Source organism: Sciurus vulgaris (assembly GCF_902686455.1).
Source record: "Sciurus vulgaris genome assembly, chromosome: 15".
Lineage (NCBI taxonomy): Eukaryota > Metazoa > Chordata > Mammalia > Rodentia > Sciuridae > Sciurus > Sciurus vulgaris.
Genome location: NC_136476.1, coordinates 52,178,815 through 52,204,674, shown reverse-complemented (window position 1 = coordinate 52,204,674; position 25,860 = coordinate 52,178,815). Strand labels below are relative to the sequence as shown.

The 25,860-nt window shown below is 43.5% G+C and overlaps 1 protein-coding gene across 6 annotated transcripts; it reads right to left on the bottom strand.

Moving 5' to 3' along the window:
- Window positions 1–726: 726 nt before the first annotated feature.
- PHF24 (PHD finger protein 24) lies at window positions 727–25,311 on the bottom strand. 6 transcript variants are annotated; one of them, XM_079113612.1, is made up of 10 exons: window positions 25,116–25,311; window positions 23,989–24,146; window positions 16,542–16,625; window positions 11,444–11,825; window positions 10,689–10,874; window positions 7,457–7,535; window positions 6,592–6,797; window positions 6,084–6,244; window positions 5,691–5,789; window positions 727–5,358 (listed from the first exon to the last, which is right to left on the bottom strand). In XM_079113612.1, the coding sequence occupies exons 4-10, from the start codon at window positions 11,819–11,821 to the stop codon at window positions 5,262–5,264; spliced, it is 1,206 nt and encodes a 401-aa protein (XP_078969738.1). In that variant the 5' UTR covers window positions 11,822–11,825; window positions 16,542–16,625; window positions 23,989–24,146; window positions 25,116–25,311; the 3' UTR covers window positions 727–5,261. The 6 variants fall into 6 exon arrangements, 5 of the variants coding, with proteins under 5 accessions (XP_078969738.1, XP_078969739.1, XP_078969737.1 ...); XR_013759695.1 differs by lacking the exons at window positions 16,542–16,625; window positions 23,989–24,146 and having other exon boundaries at window positions 727–4,342; window positions 4,449–5,358; window positions 25,116–25,310; XM_079113613.1 differs by lacking the exon at window positions 16,542–16,625.
- Window positions 25,312–25,860: the final 549 nt, after the last annotated feature.

The window sequence follows — 25,860 nt, the reverse complement described above, 5'->3', positions numbered from 1 at the left end:
AAGCACTGTACCACTAAGCTACACCCTTACCCACCTCATAGGGTCATTTTGAAGATGAGTGTGAAGTACTTAGGATTCCCCAGTGCATAGTACATACTAAAATGTCAGCAATTACTTGTTCTTGGAGCTTCTGTGGCTTTGGAGGTAGTGTCAGCATCTGGCTCACTGCCTAGAGATGCTGAGGAACTGGCTATTCTCACCAGGTAAAGGGATGAATGGGGATTTCATAGTCCTCCAAATGCCTTCCAAACCTAAGTTTTCCCAATACTATCATATTACACTAAAACAGTGTATAAAAATGGGGAGGATTCTATCATCCAGGGAAGTCCCAGAAGTTCAGGAGAAAACAGCCAACTAGCTTCCCTACTTTGTAGTTTAGCAGGAACTGGAAGAAGTGTCTAAAACTAGCCCTTAGTGAGGAGGGGGAAATACATTGCAGACAGGCTGGAAGCCTTTATTATCTCTTCTTTGAAAATTCTGACTTTTCCCTTCAGTACTCTCTGTTGCATTTCCCTTTGTGTCCGTATGTGTGGTGCCCCTATACACACCCATCATTTGATTCTTGGGGAAAGTCAGGACCAGGAAATCTCTAGAAAGCAAGCCACAGTAGCTCATCTTATCCCCAGAACCAGGAATTAGTCAATGATGGGAAACCACAGAGAAATGGCCTGCCCATTTCCAGGTTCCCCAAACAACAGGAATCAGGAAGCCAAAATAGCATCACATTCTCTTTATTATGGTTTCCGCTGTGCCCAGCTTCTAGGAGCTCCTTCTTGGAGTGCTGTGAAGGCTGAGCCATGGGCGGGGCATGCAGCTGTAGATGGGAAGACAGGGCTTAGGAATGTTTCCCCTTAGTTTACTGTCAAGTTACCTTCTGCAGAGAAGTAAATGGGAAAGGCACGAAGGACCACAGGGCATTGGGTCCTCCACTGTTACTCAAGTGCTTTCAGAGACCTCTCTCACAGCCTATGTTTGGCTGGGAGACAGATCATGGACATCCCTAATAGCTGGAAGCTAAGCTTGAAGGCCTTTGTTCACCACGAATATGGGAAGGCCAACCAGTGCTATGCAAACTTTAATGTGATTGAGCTTCTTAATCATTGGTTCAGATGAGACCTGACCCCCTCTCCACGCTGTGGGTCACTGGGGAATGCAGCCCAGAGGGAAACAGTTTTTCCTTAGTGCTGGTTGGGACTAGTGGAAATTCTGCAACGATATCATTTTCTTTTCCTTTCAAGGTTGGCAAAAACAGTGGCAGCAGGAAAACAACATCAGGGAAAATGCTTAGCCCCACTCCACCCCAGGGTTGAATTGTTGGGAACAGACATGATGCATAGATAGGGCCCACTCAGGAGATCTCCATTGTCTGGGCTGCAGCCTGGGGCTGAAAGAGACATCCTGGGCAAATTCAAGCTAACTGGCAAGGATCAAGTAGCAATTTTATTCCACTGTAAATACGGGAATATAAAGGAACTTCGGTTACAGATACTGCCAGGATTACCTGAAGTTCTGGCATTGAGAGTGTCCTGCCTTTTCGTGGCAAGACAGAAGAACAGTCATGTGCTGCATAATGACATTTCAACCAACAGTGGACTGCACATGGTCCCATAAGACTATATTGCCTAGTAATGGCATAGCTATCTTGGTTTGTGTAAATACATGCTATGATGTTTACATTTGAAGAAATGGCCTAATGACACAGTTCTCAGAATGGATTCCATTGTTAAGCAACACATGACTGTATACACCTGCCTTTCAGCAGGTCTGAAGGGGTCATGCCTGCAGGAATGCTATGGCCTGCTGTCAGTTCTCAGTCCTGCCTAGAGGTTACTCTTGGCTCTGGGGTGGTCATGGCCTGACCTGGGCCCTGCTAGACAGATTATTATGAGTCTTTTGGTGTTGGGGCTTCCTGGCACCACTCTTTCCAAAGCTGTGATGCCTGCAATGGTTGAAGTTGTGCTTTGGGCCAAGAGGCCTAGGTGCAACCCTGGGGCTCACTTCCCAGTGAGGTACCCTCTTCCCAGGCAATTTAAATTCTATGCTTTCCATACTGATGAAAGAAATGGGGGAACCCTAAGATTTGGCCATTTAAACAAAGCTGGGGTGACATCCCAGAGTACCAGGGTCAGAAAGATAGGTAGCCCATTGCTTTGGCTGAGGGTAGAAAGAGGCAATATATTCGTGGTTTCTACTGCAATTGTCCTCAAAGAAAGAGCACTTGAGAGCTGAATCAGTATCTAGGAGTGAGGAAACTGCTCCATCCCTGGGATACCATAGGGGACACTGCTCAAATATTCTGCTGGGGAAGGCAGGCTTCAGGAAAGAAGTCAAACAGCAGACCTGGATAGCCACTTCCTCAGTGATCCTCAGTGTCATCCAGATGCCCCTTTATTTAAATAAAAGTGTGCAGAAGAGGACAGCTGTGTGAAAAACAGGCTTAGGACAAGTGATCTTCAGGGGAGCACATGTGTAATCCATGGCTGCTGTCTAGGTGGGTGGTACCTGGGGAAAGTACTGGTCTCAATTTTCAGCAACCAAGAAGAAAAGACTGAAACATTTTCTCATTCCCATATTAGAGCCAGACACTATTTTTTGTACTTGGCAGAATTTCAGACAACCACAGTGATGGAAATCTTAAAGAGGGAATGGGTCTTGCTAGATTTGAACATCTCCACATATACTGCAGAGGTACACTAGGGATTAGGACACTCCAAAGGGAGATTCTGGAGAGAGGGGTTGTGATGGAGCTTCTGCAACTCAGGACTGGGGAGCAATGGACCCTCCCTTTGGTAAAAAGCTAGATGCTTATACAGAAGAGACCAGCCTCCCTTGTGTGGTTTTCTGCTTCTGAGAACTGTTGTGGATTTGAAACCCTATTCTTTGCTGGGCGCAGTGTTCCCTAGGCCCTCTGTAGCAGGCTCTTCACCAAGGAAGCTTGCTGACTTCAGATAGGGAGAGGGGTGATGCCAAATGGGCCTGCTCCCATTTTTCAAGAACTCTGGGGCATGCTCTGCAGGCCTTGGGACACAGCTGGCCTGGTCTGGCAGTCTTTCACCACTCACTCACAGAGAGCTAGAAGCAGCAGCTCTACAGTGGTGGGCATCACCTCCATCTGTGAAGGATTCAAGAAGCAAAAAGATGGACTTTTAGTTCCTGTGACAGATGAAGCAGGAGAAAAAAAACTGTTCAGCTCTCAAAGCCCAGAGTTTGTCTCTACTTAAAATGTCTTATCTGTGAGACTCAGCAGCCCATAGCTGGTATACAGGATGACTTGCCAGGAGAGTAAGAGCCCTTGTGTTTAACGTGCTTTAATCTTCTCAGTGAAAAATACCAAGTCTGGCAGTTTCAGATGAAGTTCTTGGGTCCAGGAGTCATGTGCTTGCTTTCCTTTTTAAAAAATTAGATTGAATAATGGCCCCTAGGACTGATCAGTCCAAGGAGTATGGCTGACGAGTATTTACAGAGCTGTGGGTTTCAAAATGTTCAGGGCCATATATATACATTAGTCTACTATCCACTTCATTTCAGTCCTAGAGAATCCATCCCCAGCAGCTTATCACCCTTCTTCTAGATGAAGCCATTCCTACAGAAGGAAACTACATAGGGCTCTTACCAAGCTCCTGGTGGCAGCTTCTCACTTTTCTCTGAGTATCTCAATACTGAGTGGTACTCCTTCTTCTGTAAGCACCCAATTTAGTACAAGTGCCATTGAGCGTCTGCATGACCAAGTTTAATTCTTTTGAATAACTCTTGGTAGTCAGATCTAACTACACCTAAGTAATTCAGTTGGAAACAGAAATCTAGAACCCAGACCGGGGCTGACCCATACCACAAATGACTTGAGAACTTGATGATGAGAACTTGGGAAGAAGGCTGAGGCTTGCAGGCCAAACTTGGTGCCCTTTTGGAAGGCTCTGCTTGTCCCTAAAGTCCTCCCATGCCTAGGCCCCAGTATAGAGGGAATGACAGAGAACAGTGGGGAGGAGCAGCAACTGAAGCCACATCTCAGCGATGGGGAAAAAGAGAAACTTCCTCCTTCTATGAGGTTCTACTGGGACCTTCCCTGCTTGAGAGAGCTGAGGTGCAAATCTTCACAGGCCCCAGTTTTCTCCTATCCTTATTGTCAGGATGATAGAAAGAAGTCCCTGCTCAGGACTACTGTAGAATTGCTCTCTCTTGGGCTGTGGAAGAGGCTGGCTTTGTTCTCCACACAATGGCACACTTTTCTAGGGCTATGGCTGAGTTGAGCTGGAACAATCGAAAAGCATGAGCCCTCTCCTCTCCTCTTCCATGCAGACCTTGTCCTCACTGGTCTCTGTGGTAGCTGACTTGGGTGAGGCATCTAAAACAGAGGGTCGTGACTCCTGCCAGCATATTTGTTCCATTCAGGTCCCTCAGGTTTTGGGCCATGAATGAACATCTGAGAAATAGGGGCTAGGAAAGCTCACCTTGGGGTTTCACCATTCTGCTAAAGACTTTTGGACTTGGATGACCTGGCTGAGAGACTCCTAGAATTCTGTGTCTCTGGGAGATGCTGTCTCCCTGTTTTCCAGTCAGGATTCCATAAGGTGCTGCCTTCTCTGTCACAATTAGAATTAGAATCTAAATAAAATAATGGGTTAAACGGAAGTGATGATTTTCAACCATTTTTTCCATCTTCAACATACCCGGGGGGATATAACAGATACCTACTAGTGTGGCTCATCATACAAGGAGTTTTCAAAGTGGGCAGAGTGGGCCCTTCAGTACCCCCAAGAGGAAATGTGAATCTAATATGCCCTCTTGTTCATAATCATTTGGCTAGAGTTTTATCTATTGAAAATCAGAACTGGACAAAAGAAGAAATGAGTAGTGACCTCTTCATCCATACCTGGGGTTTTGCAAAGGGACTTTAGTTCTTTTTGGAATAAAAAGAACCAGCTTAACTGATATCCATGTGTGTGATATTCATGTGACTGATATCCATATGCACATGTACACATTTGTAAGCATGTGGTGGCAGGTCCAGTCTATGATGTGAGGGCAGGGGGATGGTCCAGGAGTGGATGCTGCCACAACTCTCAAGGATTCTCCCTGTGGCAATGTACTAACTGTCTCTGTGAGGGGAATGGTGATTTCAGTGCCATAAAACTTAATGACAAATTAAGATGCTGGCAGTGCCCAATCCCCATGAGTCTGAGCCAGAATTTGGTGGAAGAAAGGGGAAAAGGGAAGAAGGGATAAGATGCCAGTGGCTCTGAACCAAACTTCTCTGTGCCATGCTATCCTGGGGGTTTCAGGTGAATGGCTGCACTGTTAGGGCGAGCAGCCAAGATGTAGACAGCATTCTCTCGCAGGAAGGTGGGCCAGTCCACAGATCTGCAGTAGAAGTAAATACATAGGTTCATGAGGCTTATTGCAGAACCCAAAAGCTCATAAGACCTAATTCCAATGGGAGTTTGGTTTGAGTTAGACAAAACTCAGGAAAGTCATGTCTCATGCCTCTCATGTGTGACTGTGCTACCAAATCAGCATATCAGCTGGCTGGCCCTAGAGATCTGGGGTCAAATGTATACTCCTGGGGTCTGATGGCTGTGGAGGGGGTATCTGCTATTCTTCAGTGGCTGTGGGTAATGCCCTCTCTTATTTATATGAGTGTGTGTATTAGGGAGAGGAAGGTAGAGAAAGCCAGGTGAGGAGGTTCCACTCACCTGGACTCGTGCTCTGCAGGTAGTAGGGCCTTATCCTGACTCTTGCTGCTGCTGCTGGCTGGGCTGCTGTCTGCTATGGGACCCACGTGGCTGATACTGCTAAGCACAAGCATATATGGTTAGGAGTGGAATAGTGAAAGGCCTGACCACTTCCAAACTCTGTTGAACCCATGGCTCTGGATATGCCTGGTCATGCTTTTCTTACATACGGCAACACAAAGGCCACCCTGTGAACTGGTCAACAGGAATAACAATCCTCTGCCTAATGCACAGGAGGATCCTCTCCTGACTGTTGGCATGAAGAGCAGGAAGGTACCTTTCACACCAAAGGTCGTTGGTATGGAAAAAAGAGAAGGGAGATTGAATGGGGGCAGGGACTAGAAAGGAGCAGACCTCACACCACAGGAAGGAGCCTCTATGAGGTGTTTGCAGAACCAAGAGTGTTGGGCCCAGCGGCACTCTGCCTCACTGATAGTGTTCCCACTGCCCCGTGCCAGGAAGGTGGCTCGGGCTCGTTCCCGCTCCTTGACTGTCAGAAGCCTCAACAGTGAGTTCTGGGGAAGAAGAGACAAGTTATGACCGTAGAGATGAAAATATCTTATAAACTCCCAAGCCACAGAGAATCCTACTTCCATTACCTAACATTTGCAATCTCCCTTGGAAGTTCCTAGAGCTCTTCTGGTAGAACCAACATTTTTAGGGGAGCCCAGTGCAAACCAATCTTCCTTGGGCAGTTTCCTCAGCCTGGGCACAGATCACTTGCCATTGAATGGAACCTGAATCCATTCCTGGTATTGGTTCCTGCTCAGACAGTACCCAGCGCTCCCTGAACCTGCCCAGAATGCTTCCCAGGCCTCTGTCACCCAGTATCCCATGGAAACACACCCCAGCTGCCCCTCACCTGGGGACGCAATTGCTGCAGGAGTAGTAGGGACTCATGGGACAAGAAGTCAGGCCACTCTATGTGGCCTCGATGTTCAGGGTCCAGGGCTGCAAACTGGCGGGCTGCCTGCTCCTCTTGCTCGTCACTCAGTGCCCTTTCACTGTCTCCCCGCTTTGCTGCTTGGTGGCGGTAACGAAGAAAGTCCTCCAGTGTCAGGGAGCAATCTGTGGGAGGCATCTCTTTTTTTTTTTTTTTTCTGTACTTGGCATTGAATCCAGGGCCTAACACATGCTAGGCAAATGCTCTACCACTGAGCCACATACCCAGCCTTTTTACTTTTTTAAAATTAATTAATTAATTAATTAATTAATTTTTTTTTTTTTTTTTTTTTTTTTTTTTTGTGGTGCTGGGGATCAAACCCAGCAAGGCAAGCACTCTACCAACTGAGCTATCTCCCCAGGCCTTACTTTTTATTTTGAGACAGGGTCTTACTAAGTTGTCTGGGCTAGCCTCAAATCTGCAATATTCCTTCTTCAGTTTCCTCAAGAGCTAGGATTACAGCTACGTACCACTATGCCTGGCCCAGAGGCACCTCTTGCTGGTCATGTCCGCCCTTACTCAGCCTTAGGCATCTTTACTCATTTCCAGGATACCTTTAGTGCCCCCACAGCCATAGTCTTGTTAAATCTTTGCTTCTCATAGCTAGGGTAGCTCAGGTTGTGCTGTGGGGAGGGTGTCTCTGCTGGCCAACAACTCAGGAACAAGGACCCATTTACCTCCTATCTCCCAAATCCCAGAATACTCTATTCATGCATAATTCATCCTACAGAGGATGAAGAAGAAATCTGGCCGCCTTCCTCCTAGTAGCACTGGCCAGCCTTACCAGGGATGACTTTACACTGCTGAAAGGTCTCTGTTAGGCTGTACATTTCTTCTTCAGTAAGCAGCAAGTTGAGGTTGTCCTGAAAAAGAGAAAAAGCTGAGTCAGTGGCCATATACATTAGTAAGAAAGAAATGCCAAGGATCAAAAGGAGTGGAAATAGAATTTCAACTGGAAGGCAATCCAAGATCACCTAATTCCAGGCTTCCATTAAAAAATCAAGGAGACTAGGCTGGAGATATAGCTTAGTTGGTGGAGTGCTTACCTCCCATGCATAAGGCCCTGGGTTCAATCCCCAGAAAATCAAGGAGACTGAGGCCCTAGGAAGAGGAAAGAACTTTCTTGGAGTTGGCTAACTCTGGGGAAGAATCTTCTCCAGAATCCAGAAATCCTGACTTTAGCTGAGTCTACTTTACTAAAATGCTAGTTTTCAAAATTATTTACTGAGCTAACCTTAGGGTATCTTGAAAGCACCTTAGAAAGCTGCTGCAGGGGATAAGGGAGCCAGTGAGTGGGCAGAGCTCATCAAAGAGAGCAGCTCCAACTTTATACATTTTATTTATCTGGCTTCTGATTAGGTTGTACCCAAAGAGTATTTTAGTAAAAAATTAATTCTAGCTCTGTTCTTAGTAGATTGTACTGCTTTAAATGAATCTGAAATGGTTTTGAAAGAGATGCCATAATGATGATTCCTATAGCTAAATGAATTTTTTGTGGTGCCACAGAAGTTTTAATTCCAAACAAGCATTGATATCTTGTTGTTGTTATTACTATCCAGTCCTTAAAACTGTCTAAGATTTTAAAAGAAGAGCAATTTCACCCCTACAATACCAGCAGAGAACAGAAGCAGATATTTCATTAGTATTCATTTGTGGATTTCATGAAGAAACCAGTTTTCAATAAGCATTTATTGAGCACCTTGTATATGCTGGGCACCACCATGGTATGTATGCAAGACTGTGAGATAGTGTGGCTGGAGTAGAGTATGTGTGAGTATGTGTGGGGTGGGGTGCAAGGAGGGGAGGTATCTTGACTCTGAAGCACCTGAAACGCCCTTGATTGAGTCTCTCAAATTAGGTTCTTGTTCTTAAAAAAAAAAAAAAAAAAAAAAAAAAAAAAAAAAAAAAAACTAAAAGGAAAGGGGGGAGGCCCCAAAGGAGAGTGCCATGTTCAGATCTCTGACTGCTGTGGGAAAATGAATTAGATGGGCAAAGTCTGGAGGCACGCAAAGCAGTTAGGTGGCTACTGCAATAGTACAGGTAAGAAATGATGAGTGGCTAAACTGACATGAGAACAAAGAGGGGAGGTGTGTGAGAGATATTAGAGGCAGAGTCAACAGAGTTTGGTGACTTACTAGATGTGAGCTATGCGGGAAAGAAATGAGATAGAATGAATTGGGGGATGAGATAAGGGACGGAGGAAAAGCAGGGTTGGGTAGAAAGATAAGTTCATTTGGGGGAATGTTGAGCATGAAGTACCCGTGAGACATCAAGATGGATAAGTCCAAGCAATAGGAAATTTAAGTCTGGGCACACAGAGAGGGGGAAGTCATTAGTGTTTCAATAAGATGAAGTCACCCAAAGAGAGGGAGTATAGTGAGAAAAAAAAGAGTGTTAGCAGTAGAACCCTGAGACACACCAGCATTTAGGACTGAGACAAAAAACTAAAGATTCTGAGAAAGCATGGTCTAAGAAGGCTGCAGGAGAATCAGTAGAGAAGATGGTACTGGATAGTAGGTAGAGAGCTGTACAATGTAGGAGGTCATCTTAACAATGGTAATGCAACTGTGGTAGGTTTTTATTGAGTCTCTAGCTTTTCTAGTTTCCACAGCTAATAACCCCCCACAAAACACACTTCAATCCTAAGAAAGTGAGGGAAATAAGCACTAAATACTCCAAAAAGATTACATAGAAAGATGCCTGAGAAAAGGTCTCAAGACTTGACAATTAAGAGATCACTGGTAGTCTTAGGAAAAGCCAATTCAGCAGGATGATGGATGCAGAAGTCAGATTGTAGGTGACTCCGGAGCTACAAGGAGAAAACGAAGTTCTTTTAAGAAGCCTGGCTGTGAAAGGAAGCAAAGAAGGGATGAACTTGGAAGAAGCCTTTGTATAAAGACTGGAGGAGAGTGGTGATAATGTTGGTAGGACTGTGACAGGAAGTTAGGAAAGGAGAGGTGCATTCCTGGTAGTAGGCAGGGGACACTTTCAACTCAGTCTCATGCCAGCAGCACAGTGCAAAACAGAGTTGCTAGGCGAAAAGACTGGAATCTCAAGGGGTGGAAAATGGTACTAGAGAAGGTTGTTTGTACAGTTGGTTCTTCTGTGGCATACTCTAGTGGGGAAGGTGGTTAAGTAGCTGAAAATAACTTCTATAATTCATTTTACAGACAAGCCATAGAGAAAGAAAAGTGGCAGATCTCTTTTCTTCTAGGCAGCAGGAAGAAGAGGGCAATCATTCCATGCTTCTTACTCTAAAATAAGAGAATAATATGAAGATATCTGCAGCACAATGTATAAGTAAAGAGTTGAACTCTATTCAGTTGTGGTGAGAAATGAACATGAATATGACTTTTAATGGAAACCTTCGATTCTATCCATTGAAAGTTGGAAGGCATTTATTATAATTTGCAGAGTTCTGAATCAATAGAGCTTTGTAATTTAGTTCACATAACAACCAATTCAGAGATGAAGAACAAATGCTTCTAAGAGCCAGGTAGTACGTCAAGTGAGGATCATGGGATTAAATAGTTTTACTGTGATAGAATCTATTCCTTTTGGACGCAAGCTGCTTAGGAGCTCAGGTTGGTGTTCAGGTGAGTACAATGAATGACAACTACACACTATTAGAGGAAGCACTGCTCTAAGCAAAATTACCCTTGAGTTTTCAAAAAGGGGTGATTTTGCTTCCTCCAGGACACATTTGGTAATGTCTGAAGACATTTTTTGTTGTCACAATGAGGATTGTGTGCTACTGGCATGAAATAGAAGCCAGAGATGCTGTTAAAATACCCTATAATGCATCCGGCTCCGACAACAAAGAATAATCTAACCTCAAATGTCAAAAGTACTGAGTTGAGAAAACCCATCCTAGCTCTAGGACCCTTGCTTGTATGTACTATTAAAAAACCCTTCAGGTCACTGCCTAGAAACAAGTGTTGTAAGATTGGGCCTTCAAGGAAAGTGCCAAGTCCTCTTCTATGCAACAGCCCACTGTCCTTGCAGTCCAGGCTCACACAGTAGTGGCAGCTCCAGCCTGTTTCTGTGTGGGCCATCTCAGTCACTTCCGCTGCACTGTCTCCTTGGATGTAGCCCATGCGGCGCAGGCAGCCATCATGGAAAACCCTGGTGCAGACCCGGCAGGGGAAGAGGCTCTCAGCTGTCCAGACCTCACAGATATCACACATCTCATCGTTGACAATCTGGGGAAAGATGGCAGGAATGAACAGGAGGTGAAAGTTCAGGCAGCAAGATCCTATGGCTACTAAGCACAGAGTTACCCTTATGGGGGCTGAGTCTCTCTGAGGCAGCCAAGAAGATCAGTTCCAACTGAAGCCACTGTTAAGGTGACAGAGCTGTCTTCCTGGTGGATGAGAACCAGGCAGTTCTAGCTGCTTAGACCTTTGTGACTATGCTTCTGAACAGGCATGCTATTAGCATTTTTAAAAAGAGCAATCTGTTGTGAGTGATTGTCCAACGCACTGTAGGACATTTAGTATCCTTGATTTTCTTGACACCAAACACCAGTAGAAACTCCTAGTCATTGTGACATCCCCTAACTCCCCCTTCCCAAATTTCCAAATGTTTCCTACTGGGGTTAGTACTAAACTAATACTTTTATTTTTGTGGAAAAAAATTAAAGATTGTTCTGGACTCAGCTCCATCTTTCTGGTTTTGAGTCTTACCTCACCCATACTCAGATCTTTCTGTCCTGCTCCTTGGTCATCAGAAAGGCTAATATTGAATAATACTGCCCTAACTAGACACTCACAGGCTCTCTGGGCTCCAAGCAGATATCTGGAGGCTTGTCATCATCTAGCTTCCGAGTGGGGCGGATGAACGCAGGGGGTGTGAACCGACTGGTCCTTTCAAACTCCTCAGGCTCCACTCCACGCCCATCTCGCAGCCGTTCCCAGGCTGCACGGTTGACACTGCTCTCTTCCTGGACTACCGGGGTGCTGGCCTCAGCTTCTTTCTCTTCCAGCACCTCCTGGACAGAGCCCTCTACAGTACCACGACGAGACCCTGGTAGCTCACCCGTGCGTCGGAGGGAAGGCCTGTCTCGCAGCCCATCCTTGAAGGCAGACACAGCCAGGCTCACTTTTTGTACCTGTTCTACTGTCTGCCGCTTGGACATCAACACCCCCATGATTCTGTGGACAAAAAGCAGAGGGTACAGACTCAGTCAATGGCTGAACATGTTAGGATAATCAGTTTCAACCATTATGGAAGCAGTGATTGCTATTAAGTGGTGTCCCCCTCTTCTAGACTCAGTAGCATGGTGGAGTGGAGAGAGCATGTGTTGAGGAGTCAGAGGAGCCAGGTGCAGGGACACATGCCTATAACCCAGCGACTCAGGAAGCTTAGACAGGAGGATCGAAGTTCAAGGCCAGCCTCAGAAACTTAGCAAGGCCCTAAGCAACTTAGTGAGACTCTGCTTCAAAATAAAATGTAAGAAGGGCTGGGTATGTGACTCAGTGGCTGAACACCACTGGGTTCTTGGTACCAAGGGAAAAAAAAGAATTAAAAAAATGGGAGTCAGAGGATGTTGGTTCTACTTCTTACTGGCCCTGTGACTTTGGTTTTCCATATATGGAATGAGGGATGTATGCTCAGCCCACTTCATGGGGCTGTCATAGGATAATGTAAGAAAATGGACTAACAGCGCTTAGTGAAGTGGAAAGCACTCTACATATGTGAAATGATATCTCCATCTTCCTTTGCATGCTAAAGCAAATTTGTTCAGGAGTCCCGTCCTCTGTACTGAGATGGTTGGAGACCTCAGAATTCAGGTTTCTTCTCTATTCCACAAGAAGACTCAAGGCTCAACGCTTACCTGCATGACACATTTCAGGCCTTCAGACTGAAGAAAACTGCCTCCAATAAGCGTGGTACACAATCCATCCAAGGATGGCCGTCATGAAACGCCACTATGTATTAACCAGTGAATGAATTCCTATTTTTAGAAGACTCCTGAATCAGGTAGTAAGGAAACTGCCATCCCTATGCATGTGGTCAAGGATAAAAACAGTACTCTGCCCTTCTAATTTGTAGTTATCTTTTTGTGGATCTCTTTGTCTATCATATAATTTGGTTTATTACAAACTCTATAATATTTTTCACTCTTCTAAGGCTTCCCTAATGTCATTCCCACATTTTCAGCTTTTTTCTGAACTGTTTTTTTTTTTTTTTTTTTTTTTTTTGTACTGGGAATTGAACGTTAGAGGTGCTTAATCCCAGAGCCACATCCCCAGCCGTTTTTATTTTTCATTTAGAGACAGGGTCTCACTAAGTTGCTTAAGGCCTTGCTAAATTGCTGAGACTGGCTTTGAACTTGCAATACTCCTGCCTCAGCCTCCTGAGTCACTGGGATTACAGGTGTGTGCCACTATGCTTTTTTCTGAACGGTTCAAGAAAGGTCCAACTCCTTTAAAAAGAAATGTTATTTCTGCCCTTCTCTGTGGGACTGAGTATAGCACTGGAAAGTAAGGACATGATATGGCACATTGCAAAGCTGGTCTGCTACCTCCTAGTCTAAGGAGCAGTAGTGGAACTCAGTTGGAGAATACTTTAAGTGGAGGAGAGTCCATTTTAGCTTTGCCTTCAATCCATTATAATGGAGGCTTATTAAACAGTATTAGGACAAGGCACTAACTACTCATCATAGGAAACAGAAAAAGGAGAACAGCATCTCACTACTTGAGCTATTTAATATCAAAATTCAAAGAAGTCAAACAAAACACTGGGAATATCTAAAAGAGGGTAATCACAGTACCAGGGGTCACAGTGGACCTTGAAGGATGGGTAAGAAGTTCACTTGCTTGTTTGGGGGAAAGATAACAGTGGGTAGGAGAGGTGGAAGCAATTAGAAGGCTATGGTCCAGACAAGAGTTAGAGGGTTTAAACTGAAATTATGACAGCAGGAATGATACCAAATGTATTACCATGGAAACAGAATTAAGGAAACTTAGGAGTAAATCACTGATTAGATAATTGATTAGATGAAGGGTAAGGGAAGAGAGGGCAACTTAAATTGAATAATGAGAAGAGTGGTAGTGTCAGTTACATAAAGTGGGAAATAGGAAGGAGGAATAATTAAGTTGGATTTTGTGCAGGCTGAAATAAGGCCATCCCTGGGACATACAGGTGCCATCTTATTCCTGATTAAAATTTTTCAATGCCTTTCTATAGCTTTTAAGATCAAGTCCCCTAAATCTATCCCTTTTCCATGGTCTGTGAGGCTCTGTGCAGTTTGGTCTCCCTTATTTTTAAAATATATCTTATTTTTATTATTATTTCTTTTGTTGTAGATGGACACAATACCTTTATTTTATTTATTTATTTTTATGTGGTGCTGAGGATTGAACCCAGTGCCTCCCAGTGCTAGGTAAGTGCTCTACCACTAAGCCACAACCTCAGCCCCCTCCCTTCTTTTTTCTCTGTATTCCAACCATACAAGCCTTTTTTCAATCTTTATTTGCCATGCTCCTTCTATCTTTGGGAACTTTGAATACCCTCTCCCATTAGTGCCTATTTATCTGTCCAGCTCAGCTCAAGTATCACTTCCCTGGGAAAGTCATTGCTGACTCCAGTCCAGCTTCGAGTGCTCACAGTACCATGGCCTTTGGCTATGGAGCATTTTACCTTTATCATTACATATTTAATAGGATGATTATCTGATCAATGTCAGCTTCCTCTATTATATTGTGTTATCTTGCACAGTATCTAGTTCTACTGCCTAGCAAGGTGTCTGGAACAGAATAGATGCTTGATAAAACATTTTCTAATTAATTAATTCATTGTGAAGAAGTCTTGTTTTTTTAAAATAAAACCTTATATATATATATATATATATATATATATATATATATCTGATGACAGTCACATATTTTCCCCCAGAAACACTGCTTATATACACCACAGTGGTGCAGATTTCTTCTCTGCCATCTATTATTACCAAAGAAACCCATGAATTTATAAACTGACAAACTGATAAGAAAGGAAAGGCCTACCTCCCCCATTTGCATAAAATTGAAGAATATAGCTGAGGAAGATTTACTTTGAATAAGAAACTCTCTTACAGAGTAGTCAGAGTAGTGGTAAAGGTTCATTGAGCAAATTTAGAAAGTCATGCTTCAGTGGACAGTTAATAAATTGTGATTAAGAAATCCTTTTTTCTTTCAATTGAAAATAAACATTGGACACTAAGGAAACGGTTAATTTAGGGTACCAGGGAAGTCTTAAACAACATGAAAAATAGAGGTAGAAATATAATTATTGATGTGGAAAGATGTTCAAAATATGTGATCATAATGAAAAAAGCAAGCTATAAAAAATGCTATTTTTTTTTTTTTTTGTAATAGGAATTGAACCCAGGGGCACGTAACCATTGAGCCACATCCCCAGCCCTTTTTATATTTTGATTAGAGTCAGGGTCTCGTTAAGTTGCTTAGGGCCTTGCTAAGTTGCTGAGGCTGGCTTTGAACTTGCAATCCTCCTGCTTCAGCCTCTCGAGCCACTGGGATTACAGGCACATGCTACCATGCCCAGCTATGATTTTACTTTTTAAAGACTCCATATATATTTTTTAATCTTTCTGTTATTATGTATTTTCTAATTCTCCTACATTAGACATTAGTCATATATATATATATATCTGTAAAAAACATCCTAGGGATGGCATAAATCTTACTGTTTCAGATCTGCTGTAATGTGGTCCAGAATACACTGCTTTATTGGTTGGGGCTTTAGGTCTCTACTGTTAAAGACTGTATTTGAAGCATGTATTCTTAAGCATTTAGAATGCTCATTTTTAAAAATATTATTTTACAAGAACCAACTGACCTAATGAGGGTATACAGGCAGGGAGAGGGTGGGAGTGGAAAGGAGAGTATATTAAGGTTTCTGGGGGTTCTTGAAGAGGCTGGGCCTATAGTCCACAGACACTGCTCACTTGATTCATGGCAATGACTATGCTCTATGGTGTGGCAGGAAGGAAAGTCCCCAACTTGCAGTGAAGGCATGTGAAGAGGAGAATGTAAAACTGACACACAACCCTTCATTGCATATTTTCAATATGAGCAATTACATTTTCCAAAACCACTAGGTTTTCTTCAGAAACCTTAGGTGGTGTATTTTTCAAATTTTTTGACCATGACCCAAAGAAAGAAATATATTTTATGTGCTCTATATACATATGTGTTTACAGAACTGTAACTGAACCCCAAGGTTTGTAGAACAATTCACTTTTACTACAAGTGATGCTACCTGATATTTTCCATCCTATTTAATTTACTATCCTGATAATGACTTTCTGTAACAGATTACAAAATAGCAGAGCTTGACAGTAACCTCTTGGTTCTGGGGGTACAGATGGTATTAACTCTTCAAATAGGTAGGTGCAGCCTCCTCTCAGAAGTTATATCAGAAGTTTTAGGGAACAGTCCTCAGAGTTATGTTTATCAGAAAGAAGGCATGGGTTGGATTTGGGAGGTTGATTTCATGAACTACTAATAGATTTGAATTTGCAAACTGAAAACCAAGCTGTAGGATCATTTAAAAATTTTTATTAAAGAATTATGCTTTTTTGAAATTTAAAGATGTTCACCTATAAAGACAAGAGTATAAAGAAAGCTCTGCCCTTGACATGATGTCATGCAAGATTAACAGTTTAAGTTTGTCTTAAGAATCTTTGTGGTTGGAAGGTCTAGAAGAGAGAAACAGTTACTACCATAGCTTTGCCTGCTCTATGATAAAATATGAGAAAGACTCGATTAGTCATTGCTGGCTTCAAAGGAAGAGGAAGGAGCCATGAGCAAAGGAATGCAGATGGATTTTAGAAGTAGGAAAAGGCAAGCAAACAGACTCACCCCTAGAGCCTGTGGAAAGAAATGCAGCCTTGATACCTTGATTTTATCCCAGTGGGACTGTGCTGGACTACTGATCTCCCAGAACTGTAAGATAACAAATCTGTGTTAAAAGAAAGGAAGGAAGCAAAGAAGGGAAGGAAGGAAAAGGGAAGGAGAGAAAACCTACTGTATACAAGAGGTTGGTCCTCTGATCTGTGGGCCTATGTAAAATAATACTTATTGTGATGTTTTAAAATCTCAATAGGGAAATTACTGAATAAACTGTGATACATTCAAACTATAAAAAAACAGGGAAAGTTGATTTTAATTTTTAAATACAAAGACCAAAGCAATGATTCTCAAATGGTAAACTGGATTCTGGGGCAGGTTACAGCGTACTACAGGAGGAGTAGAGAAGTGGGTTGAAACAGCATATCAATTATAATAGGTATTCATATTTGGAAAACATATTAAAAGTCATCACTTTTTTTGTGTAACACAGACTACAAATCAGCAGAGCTTGACAGCCTCCTTTTGGTTTCTGGGAATATGCAGAAGGTAAAAGCTCTCCAAATGGTTGGAGGCAGTTTCCTCTCAGAAGTTATATCAGAAGTTTTAGGGAACAGTCATAAGATTTATGTTTATCAGAAAAAAAAAGGCACAGGTTGGACCTGGGAGGCTGACACACAAGAATTGCAAGTTCAAGGCCAGCCTCAGCAACTTAACAAGATCCTGTCTCAAAAAAGATTAAAAAAAAAAAAAAAAAAAAAAAAAAAAAAGGCATGGGTTGAGGAAAAAGTTCAGAAATACTTATCTGGAGATCTGGAAGAAACAAACTAAATTCATTTTTTTAAAAATACTTTTTTAGTTGTAAATGGACACAATACTTTAATTTATTTATTTGTATGTGGTGCTGAGGATCGAACCCAGTGCTTCACACGTGCAAGACAAGCACTCTACCACTGAGCCACAACCTTGTCCCCTAAATTCATTTTTCCAGGAATAATTCATTGGAGGAAAAGTAATAGCATGCATTGTGTTCTTATCATTTTTTTCAGATGATATAATAAGAATTATTGAACAAAGGCTAGTCAATTAGGAGGGTTACTTTACAAGTGAACTGACTCATTAATAGTGTATCAGCAAATCAACCACAGACACTTCCCCATACAGCAGCACTTACATTGTCCCTGTAAGGATACCATTATTGTCTGTAAGGATACCAAGATTGCTACCAAGCTAACCCAGTTGTTAATGATGCCAGGACAATGGTTTGGGGAGTTTACCCTTAATGGAATTTCCGTGAATATTGAAACTGATATCTATTAGCAAAACAACCAAACAAATATAAAAACAAAACAAAAAACCACTTTTTAGTCCTGACCACAGGTTCTCTGATCACTATTATTCTTTTTACTTGAGATGGCTCAGTTTTCTAGACTACTTTAGACCTATAAGGGTAGAAAATGTAGAGCAGAACCATGAAAAGGAAATCACCAAAATCCAAACAAGACTCCGGGTAAGTTTTTTGTTTTCCCATCATTTTGAATTGACTGTAAACTGTGAGGATACAACAGAATTAAGACTTTAGAGTGAGGCTAAATCCCTTAATGTTTAATGGACAGGATTGAAACTATATACAAAAGACACCTTGATTAAAAGTGAGTGTGCTGAAATAGCTAAAATGTGCACCTGGGGTGTTTGAGAAATTAACACAATCAGCTCTAATTTCTAGACAAACAAGTGGTACTGATTAGTGATGAGTAAAAACAAATGCCTGGTGAGAAATCCTGGCCTCTCTAGTGCTGAAGAAATCCTAGGAAGAAGAGCAAGTGAAAAGGAAATCAAGTTATCAAGATCCTATAAATTGTTCATAATGACTACTTCTTTGGCTGGTGGGTGGAACTGGGGTTTTCAGCTTCCCTAACAAGGATAAAAAGATAATGTCCTAAGAATGATGTGACTATCTAAAATTTGTGGCATAGGGACCAGTTGGGGAAAAACCTTGGGGAATAAGAGCAGGTGCTAGAAGGAAGAATAGGGCCACCTGACTACATGAACTAGAATAAATGAAAACAGCAACCACAGTCTTTCTTTCAGTAAGAGAAGGCTGTCTAGATGTGTTTGTCAGGCAGTAAGGCATATGTTGGCAGCCTGGGATGTGTGTGTGCAAGACACACGCATCCTCTGCAGAGCACCTACTTATAATGAAATGGTTTGATTTATAAGGGCAAAGACGTGGGAGTGAGGAGGAGGGGTTGCACTAAAGCAGGAGCTGGTGAAGAAATAGGGAAGGCAAGGCAGTTAGGGAATCTCTCTTCCCAGGCACTCCCGATAAAGCTTCTGAACTGTGGAAACCTGAGGAGCAGCCCTCCTAAAAGGCAAGAGTTGCCTCATTCAGCATGCTAAATGTAAAGTACATTTACTCATTTTAATCAGATTCTTGATATGGGAATGGCAAATGTTTGAAAGGCTCAAATGCAATTAAAAGGGATTTCCTGAGCTTATGAGGGTTTCTCTAGGTAGGAACAAGGCAAAGAAACTCTGGGGAGGTGGGAGGTGGGGAAACAACCAAAGAGAATATGTTAAGCAAGAGGGAGAAAAGTCTAAATGGTTCCCTCGGCCTTCCATAGAGCATCCATTCTATAAATCTTTGTTGAATGACTGTTGCAGAGATGACTGAGCAACATAAAAAGTTTATTTGAGATCATGATGTTAGTACCCTTTCTCTTAATCAAAGTTGACCAGAAACTGGAACTCAATTCTAGAAACTGTGCAGTCAGTTCATCTCATCACACTCACTCTGCTTTCCCAGAGGTGGAGCCTGAATGGTGAGTCAGGGCTCACAGGATGAGAACAGGTACCATACAGCAACTTAGGGTGATTTTTCTGCCTACAAAGGAGAGTAATGAAATTTTGGGATTTAGCTAGTTTCCACAACCACAGGATAAGACAAGAAAGACTAACATTACCAAAGTTAACTGTTCCCTAAATTTATGCTGTGTCCTGTGGATAGTAGCCTGACCCACAGGAGAGTAGCTACCTTAAGGGCACAAACAGGAAGCTTGAAAATGCAAATCCTCTGTCCTGGTTTTGAGCAGGAGAAATTTAGCATGAATGACATCTACACATACAGGTGAAAAACTTCAAAGTAGTCAACAACTGGTTCCTTGAAGCATGCGAATATCTGAGGAACTGAGAGTCTTAGGGAAAGCCACATACTTAACATAGAATATCCACAAAAGTACAGAAAACCAGCAGAGCCAAGGTCTATAAAAATGCAGAATGCACAGCACAGAACCTGAGTTCACTGTGCACATCAGTTATCAATTCCAAGACTTTAAACAAAAACCATCAGAGTCCCTTACCCTCTGCTGATCTTTGAGGAAATCCAAGCCCCAAATGGTCCAGTTGTTCTCCACTGACTGGCTGTTTCTTTAGGAATCCAGTGCCTCACTACAGTGCTCTTGGTGACTGTTCCTACTCGGTCATTCTGTCATCTGGCAGTAGCCTGCACACTATTTTTAGATTTCACATCTGTAGGCACTGAAGGGGTCTACCGAGTACCTCCCCATTTCCTTCCATTTACCTCTGCTTATAAAGGAAGACAGAGTCATCCCAAACTGCATAGTTTTTTTTTTTTTTTTTTTTTCCTGGGATTTCCAAGGAGCAGATGGGCTAAAGATTGAGTAAAACTGTCTTCCTGGCCTCAGCTCAAGACTATGAGGCATGAGGGAGGTCCTGCTGCTGCTTAATATTTACTGAAAGCTCACAAAGCTCTAATATACATGCGAACAAAATTATGGAATGATCTTCAGCCTCTGGGGGACTGGGCTGACTGAGTCTTCATTAAAAGCTACAGTGCTGACTTCCCACAGAAGCAGAGCAACAGTTAAGGAACATCACACCATCAGTGATTGGCTGGTATGACTGCACTTAGCAAGCAGAGCTTTTCAGCAAGATGAAGAGGCACTCCCTGTTTCTGCTGTAGGTCTCCAAAGCACAGATTCAGTCCCATTTAACGCAGTTATTATACTTCGATTATCACCATTAACTTGTTTGTTGAATCTACAAACACTTGCGGAATGCAGCCTACTATGTGTCAGGCACAGATCAACTGCTAATAGCTGTTGATAGAATGAACAAATGGAACCTCACTCAGCCTGTGAGAGTGCAGTAAGTATGTGCATGTGTAGGGGGCATAAGTATAGGATTAAAAAAAAGGTGTTGCTTGAGCTAAATTTTGAATGTGAGTGGGCGTTACCCCAGAGGATAAGGAAAAAAAAAAAAAAAAAAAAAAGCATTCCAGGAAGAGGTAAAAACACATGCCAAGGCATGGAGCTATATGGGGACTCCATCATGACTTAGATGATACTGAAGCCAGCCTGGGTGCTAGATAGAAATAGATGAGGAAACCTGTTTTCACATATGAATTAGCATCAGCAGAACTGGCTTGAGGTAGTATTCTTAAAATATTTGTTTAGAAGGGACTATTCATTTGAATTTCAAGCAGAAAAACAAGAACTCAAGTAAAATGGATTTCCTGAAACTAGAAAAAGGTATACCCTGAAAAGTCTCAGGGCTTAACTAATGAATACACTTCTTAGGACCCAACAGAAAACTCTTCAAAACCTATAAGCTGGTAGGTGGTAACTGTAGTGAATCACTGGAGTTTTCTCTATGAGAGATTCATAAACCTCAAAAACAACAATCTCTCCTCCCTCCAAAAAAAGCCAGTTACTTAATGATCTTAATTCTGTTTTAGTGAGAAAACCCTAGTAAGAGGAAACATTTACTAAAACCAAATAGAGATCACATACACTCACATATATACACTTCACAAACTGTAGCATTAAATCCAAATACAGAGTTGTTTCATATCTTCCACATTTATTGGAAGGCAAGAAGATGACCAGCTCACTCAAAGCATATGGACAAAAGTCATTTTGGCAGGGGGCTGGAATATGGCTGCCTAAGGAGGCACAGAATAGCAGTTGAGTTGATGCCTGGGAAAAGGCATACTGTATATTCATTATGGTAGATACTCTGTAAAGCTGTATTTCCCCCTTATTGTCCCTGTTCTTTATAGTAAATGATTAGAGAAATGCGGACTGATTCTGTGGGAACTCCTCAAGGGCAAGAACTCTCATACAGCATAGTGCTGGCAAGTAAGTAGCACTTAGTATGTATGTGGGTCTCTGAGGGGATTGTCGGAACTGGGGTGGAGAATGGAGAGAGATACAATAATGGAAATGCAATCATGTTTCCATTTGAACACTGATAATCTAGGTTTATTGGTCCAAAGCTGGCAAGCAATTCCTATCAGAACTTGGTCATTAAGATTGAGGGGTGGGGGCTGGGACTGGGGCTCAGTGGTAGAGTGCTTGCCTGGCACGTGTGAGGCACTGGGTTTGATCCTCAGCACCACATAAAGATAAATAAATAAGATAAAGGTATCATGTCCATCAACAACTAAAAAATATTAAAGAAAAAATACGAAAAAATATCCCAAGATTTGAGCGGTGGAGTAGACAATGATATCTTCATCAGAAATAAACAAATCAGCCGGGTGTGGTGGCTCAGGTCTGTAATCCCAGCAACTCAGGAGGCTGATGCAGGACAGTCAAGGCCAGCCTTTGCAATTTAGTGAGACCCTGTTGCAAAATAAAATATAAAGGACTGGGGATGAAGCTCAGTGGTAGATTGCCCCTAGTTCAATCTCCAATATTGCAACAAACCCCCTCACCAGCAAAAAAAACCCAACCAATTAATAAATCAATTTGGGAAATGAAGATAGCAGAAACCAAGCAACATTGCTGGAGAGAAACATGTGGGACTGAAAGATAATAGATTCTGTAGCTAAAGAGAGGGGAAACTTTGCATAAATATGATCCATTTAGGAATAGGTGTACTGGAAAAAAATGCAAGGAGTGAGGGAAATGGACCTGGGTAAGTTTTACTATTTCTGTTCAAGGAAAAGGAAGCACTGTTAAAAATATGACAAGTATTGGAAAAAGAAAAACCATAAGAATGTGATCAGAAAATAATGTGGAAGATCAAAGGCTGAGAAATCCAAATAAAATCCAGACACATTTGTGCATACTCCAATGAAAATGTGTGAGCCATTCTCTTTGTGTTTTTCTTTGGAGAGAGCATTTTTGAGAAGATTAAGGTCACCTGCTGACTCCTTCACATACATTCGAAGATGATTTAATTTGCAGACTCATACTGTGATTACAGGGGAGTTAGGGACTATTCTTAGAAATTTTGAAATTTTAATGTTTTATCCAATGCTAGACATCAGGAGATGGTATTCAAGGTCCAAGATTTGGGGAGCACTTAGATTAATCAAGCAATTTTCCCCCAGGGTCAAGAGGGGTGCAATACCAAGAGCCCTCAATAAAAAGCAATTTAGGAATAACACTGCAAGGAAAAAAACCCTCTGAATTAGAGCAGAGATACTGTTTGTAAACTTAATGCTTCTGATTTTCTTTAAGAACAGTATATACCCTTGTTTATTTTGGTCTGTTAAAGTGAGGAGAGAGGTTTGAAATGAGAGGTTTATAAACAACTTTATAATGGAGACATGCTAAACAATATAAACCTGTGTCAGAGTACAAGAGATACCACACCCATCCTTTAGGCAGTCATCAAATTAAAAGACAACAACTAACAATTTGTAAACTAGGTTGTTCTTTCTCCTTACTAACTAGGTCTCTCTTCTCACTATGTAATCCCAGGAGACAATGGAAGCCAGTTTTATTAACGGAGGATGTCTCTAGGTTTGGATCTGTGGAGGAAAAGAAAGGGAACAGGAAAAAATTTCCAGAACGGCTCTGCGGTGAATTCCATTGCTTGGCCCAGAGTCTATCGCGGAGCCCAAAATTAAGCCCTTGAAATTGAACTGGAAGGAAAATGTTGAGGGAGCAAGACAAGGGGACATCATTATGTCAGGTAGAGACACTTTGCTCCCTAGACAACAGCCTCCCAATAAGCCTTCCTTGGCTCTCACTTTTCCTGCCCTCCTCCTAATCCTCATGCAGAGGCATAGTTATGCAAAAGTGTCTTCAGTGGTATTTAAGGACCAATGTCCACTGGTATGCATAGTGAGAAGGCCTTAAGGACAGTGTGCACACTTTCTTAAAAGCAATCATGTCTTTCCTTCCTCTTCTTGGAGGGTTCTGCAGCAGAGAAGGTAGCCTCAGGACACTCCATCCTCTGAAGGGTTTCTCTAGTTTCCCCGAGTAAGTTCTAAGACCATACCAGATGCCCTTGCTAGATCCAATCATGTCCACCAGAGCCACCTCCATTACAGTGGGACTGCCAATGAAGGAAGATACACTCTGAAATTGGGACTCAGTGGAAATTCATTCCTGGGGCACTTATCTCCAGCTAAACTGTCCTCATATATTTGTTTAATCACCACATTTATTGAGCATATAGTATTGCAAAGACTCATGTTTGGTACCTTAATGTAACTTATTAACAAACTTTATTCTTTATTCTTCATTCTTTTTTCTGCTTCTCCTTGGTACTTTTTTTCAAACAAAATCTGAAGAACAGATCTCATGATTTCAAGCTTGGTGATCCTGGGCAAACTGCTAAAACTCCATCAGTCTTGAGTATCTAATGTTTAAGAGGGGGTAATTTCATGATGCTGTTGTAAGGATTATATGAGATGTTTAAACATACCTAGTATAGTACCTGGCACACTGGTACTCAAAAATTCTTTGCATCTTTTTTTTCTTCCTTTAAAGGACCTTCCTTTTAGGGCGTGCCAAACTCAGATATTTCACCCAATCATACTGCTTCTGGGTGGTCAGGCCCAAGGGCTCAGATCTCCTATCTGCTTCAGAGGCCTGGCTGGTCCTCCTCTCCCTTGACCCCTGTGCTCTTATAGTAGCTTCTGCCTCCACTAAAGTCCACCTTGGAGCCAAATGGGCTATCACAGAAAAATTCTTTTAGAGGAAGGATAGGAGCAGGAAATAAACAACCACCACACCCCCAGAGTCCCCACTCTGAACCATGTTGGGGGTGGGGGACAAGTGAGATGAAGCCCCCTACAGGAGGTCAAGGCCAAAGTCCTTGGAGCAATGGTAAGTTACTCAAAGATCCCATGGCAAGGTTCCACTCTCCTCAGTCAGAGGTTCTTTCTTCTAGGCAGCTCTAGGGCACAGTCTAAGGTCCTCCTTAAGCGAGGGGCCCCTCTGTAGGGCCCACCACCACCGCACAGGCTCCTGGGGGCTGCCTTATGTTCCCACAAGGTCTTCCATGGAGTTAACTACAGAGACCACCCTAGCACTTGCTCCCCAAATTACTCAGGTCTCCCTGGGGACAGTGTCCTCCGCACTGGGGCTGGTGGCCTCCACACTGGGTTACCCCATGGCAGTAAGTGCAGAAAGCCCTGGGCGTCTCCATCCACACAGGGAGTCTCCCATGGGGGGAGGCAGCGGTCACTCTAGTTTAATCCACTTACAGGGGGACCCCTTTGGGGGCGCTCACACTGGCACCTCCAGAGTCCAAAAGGACAGTCCGGGCCCGCAGACCCGCCCCCTGGGTGACGGCGCGTCCCCCGCCACCCCCGCCCCCGCTTACCGGGACTGTCCGGGTGCGGCACTCGGGTCCCGAGCTGGCGGACTCTACACTGCTGACCCGGAGCTGCCCACGGCCGCTCCGGCGCCGAAGTACTGGGCCGAGCGCCGGGAGCGGGCGGCGCGGGCGGCGCGGCAGGCTGAGGCGGCGGCGCGCGCGCCCTGAGCACACCCACCGGCCCCGCGCGACTGCGGCGCGTGCGCCCGCGCGAGGTCCTCGCCGGCCGGTGGGCGCGCGCCCCGCCCCGCCCTCCTGCGCCTCTGCGCGGCCTCGCGGCTCATCCCTCGCGGTGGCGGCGCTGAGCGCGGCTGGGTCTCGGAAGGACTGTCGGCCCAGGTGCCAGTGGGCGCCCCCTCGAGCGGCCGGCACTGCGGCACCCGGACTGCGCTAGTCCGGTCGCCCTCGGCAAGGTCAGCGCCAGCCCGCAGGAGGCGACCTGGGAGGGGCCATGCGGGGGGCTGCGACCGCTCACCCCTCCAGCTAGCACCAAGGCGAATGCGGGATCTGAGTGGATATTGCCACCAATACGTGCCTGGAGTAGGGAGAATGAGTCATTTAGCGGTACCAATAAGCCGCCCATCAGGTCTCCAGGCTGACAACCCTGACATTAGGGCACTTACTTCGCGCGCGGTACCCACTGGCCTGCCGAGTGTCCAAATGAGCCTTCACAAAGTCCCTCGCTGGCCCAGCCCGCCTGTGCTCTGTTTGCTGAGATTATTGTCTTCCATCTCCACCAGCAAATCTGGGC